The sequence below is a fragment of the Tinamus guttatus genome, unplaced genomic scaffold (assembly GCF_059628265.1).
Source record: "Tinamus guttatus ecotype Peru unplaced genomic scaffold, ASM5962826v1 Tinamus_guttatus_pri_ptg000942l, whole genome shotgun sequence".
NCBI lineage: Eukaryota > Metazoa > Chordata > Aves > Tinamiformes > Tinamidae > Tinamus > Tinamus guttatus.
In genome coordinates, this window is record NW_028289476.1 from 791,936 (window position 1) to 804,987 (window position 13,052).

The window sequence follows — 13,052 nt, forward strand, 5'->3', positions numbered from 1 at the left end:
GAATCCATGAATTTCCATGGCCTTATTGGAACTGGCCATGGCATCTGCAGCCCTGGGGTTTTGCAAGCCCCAGAGCCTCTTGTTGCCACCTCTGCATGCAAAAATAACGTCCCCTCTTGACCCCGAGGGCCCCAAACGGAGGTGGCAGCGCAGCGAGCGTGGGCAGAGGCTGAGCGCTCGCCAGGGCTCATTAGGGGTGAATTAAGTGGCGTTTGCCAGTTTTAAGCGTATGGATGCAAGCAAGTGCATGCAGCAGGTCATCAAGATAACAATGAATCATCAAGGCTTTTTTTTTTCTCCAGTTACTTACTTTGTGCTGCTTTTACCCCCAAAAAGCATAATAATGTGCATAAAGCTTTATCAGCTCCCTAGAAGGTGTGTGGGATGTGCAGCTCCCACCAAGCCACATGATTATATGTTTTTCACAAGAAATAATCTCATCTACCTTTTGGATATTTCAATATGCTTGCCCTGATATGTAGTATTTCTGCTGCACTTTTCCCATTCGTGACAGCCCTTCTATTGCATCTCTGCTAAATAGTTGGGAACGGGATCTCTGAGGCTCTGCAAATAGCTAGCTGAGCTAGCTGAGCTTTTTCCAAGAAATTTTAGACTTTTTGCATCTGGGATTTGAGGCCTGAACACCTTTTCCTCCTGTTCACGGGGAGGAGATCTTAGGGCTTTGTTATACAGGAAAACAAGAGGTTTGTCCTAATGCCCTTGGTTCTGTCTTGGCCACCATTCAGTGACGCACAGCCAGCCATATAACAAACAGGAAGGGAATTCAGGCCAGGGAAATTTTGCTGGAATAAAACAGCTACCTGATGAGGATTCAGTTATTAAATGTCAAGAAAGAGTAATTGATGTATTTTTTGTTGATCTTTTGGTTCTTTTTCTTTGGTTACCCTCCATGAGAAATGAAACCCTAAACCAAAACACAGCTCTAAATAGTTGCTTGGAGATGCTCGGGGCTTTCTTTTTCCTTGGGGTTTTTCTACTCTAAAGGAAGTCCTTGTGCTGTAAGGACTTGTAAGCAAGGGAAATGAATTTATGGTTTCTCCACATGAGCTTTTCACACAGGTGGTTTGAGGTCCTTCCACGAGAAGGCTTTGGCTTCCTCTGTACTTGTTGGATTAACCTTTTAAAGGGTTGTTCTGAAAAGACAGAGTGCACAGACTGTATCTTATGCCTTAAGGTGTTTATTTTCAGGCAGCAGTCAATTTTGTAACTACGTTTTAACTTTGTCACTGAATGGATCTGTTTCTTCAGACTTGTGGTGGACTTGAAAGAATGCCAAGCACCTCTTGGTGGCTGCAGAATTGCCTTTGCCCTTGTGTTTTGGAGTCCCTTGATGCCAGTAATTTTGGCCCTTTTAGTGAAACAATGTGCAATTTTAGTGGCATTGCATTTGATTATAGTTTTTGCAGCCAAACAGGTCCTGCACCAAGAGGCTGAGAGATGGTAGAACAGTAGATGGTGAATTTGAACTAGTAGCTGAAACCAGATGTTCCCAAGGCTGTTTCCCGGTGTGTTTTTAGCACAGAGCACTAAACAGTATAGCAGGCTTCCCAGATCTCTCATGGTGATATGGTTTTCCTTGGAGAAAGGATGTCCTTGAAAGTGAAAACAAGACGGAAGAGTTCTCACAAAGGAGAGCGTTGACCTGTCCCCCGTTCCACCACCTTCTTGCTCATTGCTGGAGTAATGAACAAGACTTGACGTGGCTTTCACCACTTGACACGTGCCTGGCGACCCATCTAAAGAGCGGCTTTAGTGGTGCAGCTCAGCAGCAAGCCTGGGCTGTCCGTGTTCGGGTTGCTGTTGGCACGGGGTGTACGTGGTCACAGCCCTGCAAAACATCAGGCTGGGGTTAAGCCTCCCGGGCTGTCTTGGCCTCTGTTGCCTGTGGTTTTATTGGCTTCACTTGGCAGATAGCGCAGGTCAGCTAAGACTTGTTGCAGTTTGAACAGCAGCCTGCACTGAGCGCGATGCAGTGTCGGGCGGGCGTTGCTTTGAGGCCTTTTTAAGGGGATTTCAAGGCACCTTTCCCGTTCCGTTTCCCGCTAGTACGATCCGGAGCTGTCGTCTCGGCAGTTCGGCGTGGAGCTCTCCCGGCTCACCAGCGAGGAGCGAGCGGTGCCGGCGCTCGTGGAGAAGCTCATCAACTACATCGAAATGCACGGGCTGTACACAGAGGGCATCTACAGAAAATCAGGGTCCACCAACAAGATCAAGGAGCTGCGGCAAGGGCTCGATACAGGTAAAAAAAAGAAAAAAAAATGCAAAAACCATAAAAATAAATGGGACAAACTCTCCACAGCAGCAAGGCTTGATGTAAGGAGCTCAGAGGAGTTCAACAGGGCCAAAGGAAGGAGCTCTGCTCCCTTCCCTGAAAAGACGTTGTGGAATTATGACCCATCCTTTCCCATCTCTGGCCAAATGCCAGCTCGCTCTCCCATAATAGGAGCCATCTTTATGTCATCTAGTCGTTCTGTTTGGACGCAAGCGCATGAAAAAAAATCCTTCTCATTGAATTAGTTAATCCTCAGAAATCTTGTTGCCTCCCTAAAGCCACTTGCCCTGGGAAAGGCACTTCTTGTAGTGTCTGGGATTTTAACGTGTGAAGCTGAAATCAGGTGGCAGGTTTCTTGCAACTGAATGCAGTGTGGTTTGGGGCATCCCTGTAAGATTTTCTGTGTTGGCGGCGTAGTTTGTGCATGCACTGCTTCATGCGTGGCCTTGTGCTGATGGCTTGTTTTGGGTTTTTTTGCTCGCTTTCTCCTCGGCCCGCCGCTAAACCCTGCGGAGCAGACATCGACAACGTCAATTTAGACGACTACAACATCCACGTCATCGCCAGCGTGTTCAAGCAGTGGCTCAGAGATCTACCCAACCCTCTCATGACCTTCGAGTTGTACGAGGAGTTCCTGCGAGCTATGGGTAAGGACTCCCCATCGGCACTGAAGGCCTGGGCACAGGGAAGCTCTGAGAGACTTAACTCCTTACTTAAGTTGCAGTCTGCTCAGCTGGCTTTGCCCCATCTCATTTGCCTTGTTGCTGGGAGAAACATAGTAGTTTTGGCCACTGTTGTTATGCAAAGCAACCTACAGACCATGCAGAGCCTCGTGTGTTTGGCAGAGTGCGTTTTCATCACAGCTCAGCAGAGGCTTCAGCCCTGACAAGCAGCCAGACGATCTCTCCTCTAAGCAGTACTGCTGAGAGCGTAACCCTTCCTTTAAATATAATGAGCAGGTATAAATGGGATCTTTTAATAGTGTCCATGAGGATATTTTTCAGCTGCCAGCTGTAGCAGAAGAACCTTTAAATAAATAAATAAAATTCACATACCTCTTTGAGTATGTGAAGCGCGAGGAGGGCGATGGGAGCCTGTTCACAGAGGTGTGTGGGGAAGGAGAGCTGTTGCCTGGGGCTGTGTGTGCGGGTTGTGTGCCAAGCTGCGCTTCCCTGGTGGTGGAGAGCAGCCTCCGCAAAGCCGGGGTGGCCGAGGAGGCTCGGTCAAAACTCTGGCAGCAATGGAGTGTCCTCTGCAGGCCTGCAGGACAGGAAGGAGACGGTCCGGGGGGTGTATTCAGTCATTGACCAGCTGTCCCGCACCCACCTCAGCACCCTGGAGCGCCTCATCTTCCATCTCGTGAGGTACGTCCGCCCAGAGCCAGCCTCTCCCTCGTGCTTTCCAGAGCTTTTCCCTCACAGAGGGTCACGAATTGGAATTGCTGCCTTTGTTAATCTACTTTTTTCCCCCCTTTTTTTCCTTCTCTTAGGATTGCCCTCCAGGAAGAGACCAATCGAATGTCAGCTAATGCCTTGGCGATTGTGTTTGCTCCGTGTATCCTGCGCTGTCCTGATACGACAGACCCACTACAGAGCGTTCAGGACATCAGCAAAACGACCACGTAAGAACACATGAAATAATCCATGTCCTGGAATAATCTGGTCTCTGCTTTCTCAAAATGTTGCTAACCATTAGTATGGTCACATGGCTGCAGTGCAGGGAGCTTTCCATCCTCTAGCATGGAAACTTAACAGCACTGTCCTGTTTTGCATATTAAGGGGTCTTAATGAACTATTTTGTATTCCCTCCGTGCTTGAGAGGTTGTTAAACAAGCCTTGCTAAGTGACTGGCAAGGCACAAGAGCAGATCAGCTCGGGCTCCAGAGCTTTGTTATGAGGTCTCTGCAGCCCTCATGTCCAACAGATCTTAGCTGGAGCCTCTGGAGCTTGTGCTGACGTAGTTTTCTAATTAGTCACATTTATGGAAAGCGGATCTTCATTGGTACTTAATTTGGGATTTTGAGGAGCTGAGGCTCTTGATTGGGAATTAGCAACATTAATATTGCATATTTACATTTCTCTAAGATATTTGACATAATCCCAAACATTTTATGAAGAAAGGAAAGCACTTAGCACAGATTCAGTCTAGCATATACTAAATAGGTTGTAAAAATGCCCAGCTGGGACATCTGAGATGGATTGTGGTGGAAAGCATCCAGGGAAAGATGCTCTCCTGGGGTTTTGTAAGAGGTTGCGTTCCCACCAAAGAGATGTATTAAAGCTGCTGAAGACCCAAAAGGACTTGGAGATGTCCGCAGCAGGATCCATACTCATACCATGCCTCCAAGCTCGCATGGAGCTCTTCTGTGCCTGCTGTGATGCAGGGGGTGATGCTTGCTCACAGAGGACCTTTCTGGATTTAAATGCCAGAAATATTCCCCCTGGAAGCAATTCCTCTGCCTACCTTTGAGCTGGCATGACTCATTTTTCCAAAATAGTCCTTGTGAGAGATTTCTTCGTAACTTCTTCTAGACTTCAGCCACAGCCCATCCTCTAATTTCATTACCCTAAAGGTATGTCAAATCAAAACATTTTCAACTCCAGTTTGGTCTTTTTGCCTTTTTTTTTTTTTTTTTCCCCCCCACTCCTCAGTTGCGTAGAATTAATCGTCATAGAGCAGATGAACAAGTACAAGGCTCGTCTCAAGGACATCAACAGCCTGGAGTTTGCTGAGAACAAAGCAAAGAGCCGCCTCTCCTTGATCCGCAGATCAATGGTAAGGCCGGGGGACGGCGCTGCGCTTGATCAGCTCTTCCTGCTGTCCTGGGAGGGTTTTCTCCAGCCTCCTACATTAGTGTCCTAGCCCCTTTTACAAGAGGTTTTGCAGCAGACAGGAATCCAGTGTTCCCATGGTGTTTTTGTAGGACGGCTACGTGGGTTCAGCGCGTCTGTTGTGACCGAGGAGGATGTGTGTCTTCCTGCAGGGAAGGTCACACCGCTCCTGGGGTCTGACCAGCCACCTCTGTTCTCTCCCGTCCTCTCCTGTCACTCAGAGTAACCCTGCCTTATCTTCTGCTTCTTTTGACCTCCTAAGTCTTTGCATCTCCTAAACCACCTTATCCAGGACAACCCAGCGCCTCTTCCTCAGCCCTGTGACGGTTCCCAAGAGTTATGCCAAAGCAGAGTCCAGCGAAGAGCTGGCAATGGTCAGGAGTCAGGGGAGGCGCTCTGGAAACGTGTTTGCTGGAGCTTAGAAGCTCATGGTCACGTTCCGGGCTGTAGTTTGCAAACCTGAGCAAATTGGCCCTGGGTTGAACTGCCCCTTTTCCGCCCTGCTTACGAGCAGCTCCATCCATCACCCGGCAGCGCTCGGCCCTCGGCACGGCCCCACCATCCACACGCGAGCTCCAGGGACACCCGGGACCAGCTGCCTGTGCCAGGGTCCTGCTTCGGCTCCCTCCTGGTGCAGCTTAGCTAGTGAACGCCCTCCCCAGCGGATGGGGAGTGGAGCCGAGCTCCCCAGAGTTGTCACTTCCCTGCAGCTCTGCACCATCCCACCGAGCCATCACGCTTCCAGAGGGGCCGGGGTCGGAGAGGCAGCGTTGGGGGGCTCCCCGCCGCGAGCCCAGCGGGCTGCGGGCACCCACTGCGTCTGGCTGCCAGAAAGGGCTCGCAGCCTCCTCGCTCCGAAAGGGCCGCTGCCGCCTGCGTGGCATGTTGGACCGGGGGGTCTGCTTCGGGGACCACGAGCAGCGCTGGTCTCGGGCTGCTGGAGTGTTTGCCAAGCTTGGGCTCGGCCGTGCCTTGGCAGCACGGTGCCGGCGGGAAGCGCGCAGCAAAGGAGAACGGCTCTTCGCAAGGGGCACCGGCATGTGCACTCTAACCTTCTGCTTTCCTTTTCATGTCCTCTCTAATCCAGAAACCCGTACTAATTGCAGTTAGATTTATGAGCATAACCCGCAGTTCGATCCCGGTATGTATTCGCTGCCTCGCGCTCTGTGCCAGCCGCATCCCTCCATTGTGTGTGACCGCCGCTCATTCCAGCCCCGTGCCACCGGCCATTGTCCGTGACGTTGTCCCCAGGCAGGTGCCTCTCCGCCCGCCGACCACGTCCCCCCTCTCTGCCAGGGAATAGGGGTTTGTGCCCGATGGCCGCGCGCGGGCAGAGGCTGCTCGTGCCCGGGCCGCACACTGCCCTGCATGCAGCTCCTTCTCGTGGTGGGACGTCCCGGCCTTTGGTCCAAGAGACCTCCTGGTCGTGGCAGAGCTTCTTACCTTAGTCTCTAATCTTGCTTGGGTTGGCTCTGCCCTTCCCCGCCGTGTCTTTTTGCATCCCCCTTCTCCCCTCATAGCTTTGGTGTTTCTTTTCCTTCCTCTGTTCTGTGCTTCCTTGCTTTTTCCCTTCCTTGCCTTGTCCCTCCCTGTTTTCTCCCTGATTTCTAGTGCTGCTCCCCAAGGCATATCAAGGCAGAGCAGATGCCAAGGGCGAGGAAAAAACGTCTTTGACACCAATAGGTGAACGGGCAGCAGCAGGTTTCAGCCCATGGCGCTTCTCCTCTCCCGTTTTTGCTTGACGGTGCCAGGGATTTGGAGGCAGATAAGATCAGAATTTGAGCTATGCTGCTGGCACAGTCCTTGGCACTGTTTTTCAAGTCCAACAGTTCAGGGACTTTTGGAGTGAGCCCTAGTTCTTGTCTTGGTAAAATACGCCAAAAAGGTGCTGCTTTATTTGCCTTTCTTGTTCGGGACCGTGTGAGCTCTAGGTTGATGCAGGTGAGCAGACAGGAGAGGTGTGAGCACGGGTTCTCTGCTGAGAGCTGGGAATCTTCCACTGATAGCACCAAGGAAAGGAGAGGGATGACTCACAGCCAGGGTGACCTTGGTCTTGACGTAAAGTGCAGCGAATGCCGCAGCTCCCGGGTCCAGGTGGAGCGGCAGCGCTCGTCCCAGCGTGGAGGGCGAGTCCGGTGCGGCGTGCTGAGAGGACAGCGAGTCCTGCAGGTGTGAGCGTGGCCTCACGGTCAGGCTGTGTCCCGCTGACAGGCAGGTAGGGATGTCCTGTTAGTCTACACGGAGAAAAGCTGAGGGTCCAAAGAGCTTTTCAACATGCGGATGAGCTGGTAGCTGGAAATGAGATCCAGGGACGTTGCGTTAGGAGCAAAACTGATGTTTTAACAAAGACGTTGACTTTGTGATGGGAAGAAAATAATAAATAAGTTTTTCCATTTTGCTACATAAATCTCTGCCACTGGATGAAAGGCACAAAAAGGGACATTCATGCTTCTGGCCTTATACCTCACCACTGTTGCTGTCTAGTCCATCATTGTAGTGGCAGTCGCTACTGGCATGAGGCCACTTGAGCCTCGGAAGCTCCTTCCAGCTTCCCGAGGAAAGGAGTCCGTTCTCCTGCATGCTCCATACCTGTCTCACCCCATCTTAGGTCCCGACGCCGGTTGCCCCAGGCTGCTTTCTGTGCCTGCCTCCCAGCAAGCTGGGGACACAGTCTGCTGGAAATCGTGTGTTGGATTCAGCCCTTGTCTTTCTGAAGGGTGCTAAAGCTGCGTCCCTTGAGCGTTTGCTGCTGCTTCTCCCCAGCTGTCGCTTGCTGGAGAGCAAGGGCAGCATAGTGCCCCGCATGCCAGCGTTTTGGCCGCACTCCTGTCCTGCAGAGCCAGCGCCGCCGGGCGGGCTGAGCTTCCCTCCTTGCGGGCTGCCCTTCAAAACGCACCGTCATGTCCTTGAGTTTTGAAGTTCCAGTTGCATGTGGTTGTCCGGGTACATTGGCTTCATCTTCATCTTCTGGGCTTTCCTTGAGACTCTTCCCAGTATGTGCCACAACCTGATGTGAAATTGGGGTGCCGACACACCAAGTCTCCCAGGGATGGTGGTGGAGGTTGTCTTCTCCGCTCCGCTGCCGCCACCCGAGATGGATCAGGCAGTCCCCGACAGGGCTGCAGAATAACAGGCCCTTGACGCCCATGTTTATCCTCAGGGCAAAGGCCGTGTACGGCGCGGCACCTACCCTAGCCCCACGTCTCCCGTTGCCGTCCGCCTGCCCTCGGTGTCCGACGTCCCCGAGGAGACCATGAGCAGCGAGGAGGCCATGGAGATGGATGTCACGGAGCAGCAGCAAGCGGCCATGCAGCAGGAAGAGAGGGTGCTCACAGAGCAGATCGAAAGCTTACAGAAGGAGAAGTGAGTCGCAAAGGGCAGAGGGTGGAGGGTCCAAGATACCTGTGTGAGATGGGGCTGCTTCTCTGAGCTCGAATCCCAGCAAAGTTCCTCTTTCTTCCTCTTTTTGGTCTCTGCCTTTGGGTCCTCTTTGATCCCCGGGGCTTTATTTTTGCAGGGAGGAGCTGACGTTCGAGATGCTGACGCTGGAGCCGCGGGCCTCCGATGACGAAACGCTGGAGTCCGAAGCCTCTATCGGCACCGCTGACAGCTCCGAGAATTTGAACTTTGACTCCGAAGGAGGCATCTCCGACCGTTCAGGTAAACCCAACGTGTGGCTGTGCCCGGGCGCGTTTGGGTGAGGTCGCTGCGTCAGGAAGCTGCGTTGCCTGTCGGGAAGTGGCTGGCGCCGGGGTTTGGCACGACATGCTGGGCTCCCTCTGCCTGCCTGGTGGTATCATACACGTTTTGCCTCATTTTTATATATTTTAAAATTATTTTACTTATTTATTGGCTTTAACAGCCTGCGTACCACGCAGTGCGTATGCCGGGTAATTCTCCCGTCACCCCTTCCCTACAGAGAGGAGTTCAGCGCTCGGGCCGCCGCGGCCCGGCAAGCTGGAGGCCACCGGCCGCCTGCGGAGGCACCCGCGGAAGCAGCCAGAGCCCTTGGAGGCGCCCGACGGGGCCCCCTCGCCCTCAGCACCGGCGTCCACCTCCTGCCTGCCTCACCTGCCCCGCAAGCGCTTCCAGATGTACTCCAAGTCGCCCTTCTACCGGGCGGCCGAGGCCAAGGGCAGCACTGAGGGCCCCGATGAGCGTCCCCAGTTCACCTCCCGCGGCACCTTCAACCCCGAGAAGGGCAAGCAGAAGCTGAAGAACGTCAAGAGCTCGCCACAGCGGGGGCGCGAGGCGCCCGACGCCGAGGGCCGCGTGCGCGGCGCCGAGGCCGAGTGCGCTGCCGCCGCCGCACAGCAGCAGCTGGTGCTTTTCGGCAGCAACGAGTTCATGGTGTGAGGCGCTTGGCCGCGAGGACTGCGGAGCGTCGCCGCCGTCACCTCCTGGGTCCGTCAGGGCCAGTCCCGGCGGTGGCCGGATGTGGGTTCCATAGGGTTTGGATGTCGAGCCCCCTTCCCGCTATGTCACCGGGATTTGGGGGCACCTCCTGCCTTCGCCCGGCTGCTGCCGCCGGTTCGTGGGATTTGGTGGGGTTGTGGGTTGTTTTCTCTCCGTGACGGCTCCATAAACTCCCGGGGAGGCCCTCAGCAGACCAAGCTCTTCTCACCCGCTGTTTTATGATGCTCTTTGCGGCGCCGCCCCCCGAGCCACCATCGCCATTTGCCTGATAGGGAGCCCGGTGCAAAGCCCAGTTGCCGCGATGGGAAGAGTGGACAGATATTTATTTTGGGGAAGGGGGGGAGGATTTTTTACCACCAACCGTCAGGGAAAGGAGGAAAAGGAAAAATAAACCAACGCCGCTGCTTAGCCCAAAGCCAAACGTCCGTGCCCTGGTGCCGACAGCCATAGCTGGGCCCCAGCGTCGCGGAGGGGAGGAAGCCAAGGTGGAAGAGGCTCCGTTTGAAGCGCGCCGCTGTCGGAGCTGGAAACAAAGGCATGGAAAAGCGGTAGGGAAAAGCTGCCCAAAGTCACCTTCGCCATGTTGACCTAACCAACGTCCCCCTTTTGAAGACCATCAGTATTAAAAGATTAATAATAATAATAATGATAATAATCAAGGACTACTTGAAGCTATATTTGTTTATATTCTGGTTACTGAAGTTCGTTGTAAATATATTTTTTTATACTTTTTTTTTTTAAACTCCATTTTTCCACCCACTTCCCTCTCGCCCCCCCATTTTTGCCAGGGCAGAAGGTCACTGGAGGGAAAAGCCACAGGGCCATTTCTCAGCAGCACTGCGTCACATATATATACAAATATTTTAAGAGAAATCTATAGAACTACGATGAACCCGGCTTAGAAACAGTGTCCGTGACTGGTTGTCAGCACTAGCTAATGACTTGGCGCTCATAATCCCTGCCCGGTGGCTTCCTCGGCCAGCACATGAGCTCGCCCGCTTGCCCAGGCCCTGCGAGCCGGTCCCTGCACTCCACTCCCGGGAAGGGAGGAGCGAGGAGGCGCCCCGGGACGGTGACTGCGTCAGGACGTGCCGCCCGTCGCCTTGCCCTCAGCTCGGGCTCCATCCAGAGCTGCCTCTTGGCCGCCCCGCTCACTCCGCGCGCACCCGAGCGCCCAAAGCTGGCGCCAAACCCTGGCGCTTGAGTCTTCCTGATTCTGCATCCCGGCGCTTGGGGCTAGAGTGAGGCCGCGAGGCCGAGCTCGAGTGCTGCCTGTGCTGCCTGCGTTACCCACCTTCCAGCTAGCTGGTCTGCGTGCACCTTCCTGGACCTCTGCTTTTCCTGTGGTTCAGCTCCTGATCCTGCCTGCCTGGATTGCCTTTTTTTTTTTTTTTTCCCCCCTTCCATTTTTGCAAGGATAAAGAGGTGCTTGAAGCCACGTGGGGAGCGGTGCCAGCCGTGGGGGTCTGAGTTCCCCGAGCTCCCTCCGCTGCGGATAAAGTCTGGATGGGTTTTTCTACCGGATCCAGAGCTCTCGGGAAGGTGGGCACTGGTTCTGACGGGGGAAAATCCCTAGGGAAACCCTGCCGGCTCCCCAGATCCCTCCAGGAAGGGGCGTTGGAAAGGGCCGGGAAATGCGAGCGAGCGGAGCTGGCCGCACTGCCGCCGGGGTGGAAGAGGGGCCGCTCCGGTGGCACCTCTCCGAGCTCCGCACCCAAAGCGCCCGCCGAGAGCCCGAGAGCTGCTCGGGTCGTCCCGCTGCCTCCGGCGGGGCGCTCGCCCTGCTCTGACCTCGTGCCAGGAGAGTGGAAAAAAAATATATATATATGTGTGTGTGTGTGCGTGCATATATATATATATATTTTTTTTTAGGCTGTTTTTGTGTAATTGTCTCATTGCATCTATTGCCCCCAGTTTCTGCAGAGCAGCTGCTTTGGGTGGGTGTCCCATTTCCAGGCAGGCGAAGAAGCCGTGTCAGGAACAGGGCCTAGCGGGAGCCTCCCGAGTCGGGAAGAGGGTGAGCCTGGATCCACAGATCCTGCCCGGGAGGAGTAGCCGCAGGCTTCTCCCTTCCTTTCCTGTTTCCAACCCAGAGCTTCCAGCCCCAAACTTCCCTTTCTCCTGTTTTCCTTCACCCTGACCTTTCATTTCCTTTTTATTTCCTTTTTTTTTTTTTTTTCTTTTGTGGAGGGAATGGCGGGGAGGGCAGCAGATGGTTTCAGCAGAGCGACCTGGAGTTTCGTTCCCGTCCACGGCGAGTCGGAGGCCGCCCGGCTGCTCCCTGGGGCAGCGGGAAAGCCGGGAGGTTTCTCGGGGGAGCCGCTGGGCTCCTCGCACCAAGTGAATGTACTTACTACTGGAAAGGACACGTGGGCTGCGTATGCTTAATTATTATTTTTATCGGGGAAGAAATTTTTTTAAAAAGTAATTTATAAGTATGCTGAGTGTAAATTAAAAAAAAAAAGTATGTATTGTAAGAGGATATATTATCCTGTGTCATACTCTCTATAAAATTTACCTGTTTAAAAAAAAAAAAAGGAAAAAGAGAAAAAAAATGGTAATTATATAAAGGAGAATGATTTATCTTGCCCCCCCGGGCCGCGTGGGGTGCAGTCACACAGCCAGCTGGCAAGCTGTTACCGTCGTGTCCGCCGGTTCCCTTTAATTTGGGGGGAATTAATGTTATTTTTCTTTCCTTTCTGGACTAAGGCCGTCGTCTGTATAAAAGTGCAATTTGTGTCCGATGTCCCACGCGTTTGCTGTATGGCTGTACAAAGCGACTCGAGGAGCCGATGAACCCCTGCGCGCATTAAAGGAGGACGTGGTCCCCAGGCTGCTGCTGTGTTTCCTGGGGACGCGGCTGGGGCCCGAGGGGGGACGTCATGAAGGTGTCGCTGGGATGCTGCCTCTGGCGCCGGGATGCTGGAGCAGCCGGCAGCGCCTCCGCTCCCTGGCGTGGGCTGGAGGCCACGGGGAGGTGGGTGGATTTGGTGTTGGCCGATGGAGGAGCAGCTCCATCCCCGAGGGCACCTCGGGGCCGGGGTGTCCCTGGCTGAGCAGCGAGATGCCGCGGTCCCCACTGGGGTGCTGCAAGCGGGACGTCCCTGGCGGTGCTGGGTCGCCCGGGCCACCCTGTCTGCAGCCGCAGCAGCCCCTCTTCCCCCGCAGCCGGCGGCGAGGACCAAAGCGCCCGCAGGTGGCAGCGACCCCCAAGCACCAGCTTTAGGCCCCGTACGAGCCCGGGAGCCGGGACCCGGCGCCGCCCCCTCCACTTGCCCCATGGCACCCAGCCGTGGGGCGCAGGGATTGCGGCTGCGCTGCCCCTCGTGCCCGCCCTGCTGGGTGCTGGGCCCAAGGAGAAGGCGGTTTGGGCCCAGGGGCCTGTTGCAGCAGCCCAGAAACAGCTTGCGATGACCCACCACGGCGAGGGGACCCACGGGGCGCCCAGGGCCAGGACCTGGAGAATAGGTCTCTTGGAGCGGAGATGGAGCAGCTCGGCCAGGAATGCTGCA

At 54.3% G+C, this 13,052-nt stretch overlaps 1 protein-coding gene across 5 annotated transcripts in view; it reads left to right on the top strand.

Moving 5' to 3' along the window:
* The window catches only part of MYO9A (myosin IXA), a 121,198-nt gene extending 111,718 nt beyond the window's left edge, over window positions 1–9,480 (top strand). For 4 of the 5 annotated variants that reach the window (XM_088538243.1, XM_088538244.1, XM_088538240.1 and 1 more), the window contains 9 exons: window positions 2,068–2,260; window positions 2,812–2,940; window positions 3,552–3,657; window positions 3,783–3,914; window positions 4,945–5,068; window positions 6,212–6,265; window positions 8,285–8,487; window positions 8,642–8,784; window positions 9,044–9,480. In XM_088538243.1, the coding sequence (XP_088394369.1) occupies window positions 2,068–2,260; window positions 2,812–2,940; window positions 3,552–3,657; window positions 3,783–3,914; window positions 4,945–5,068; window positions 6,212–6,265; window positions 8,285–8,487; window positions 8,642–8,784; window positions 9,044–9,480 (1,521 nt within the window). The remainder of the gene's footprint in view (window positions 1–2,067; window positions 2,261–2,811; window positions 2,941–3,551; window positions 3,658–3,782; window positions 3,915–4,944; window positions 5,069–6,211; window positions 6,266–8,284; window positions 8,488–8,641; window positions 8,785–9,043) is intronic. The other variant, XM_088538242.1, reaches the window with a different exon arrangement.
* The last annotated feature ends 3,572 nt before the right edge of the window (window positions 9,481–13,052 follow it).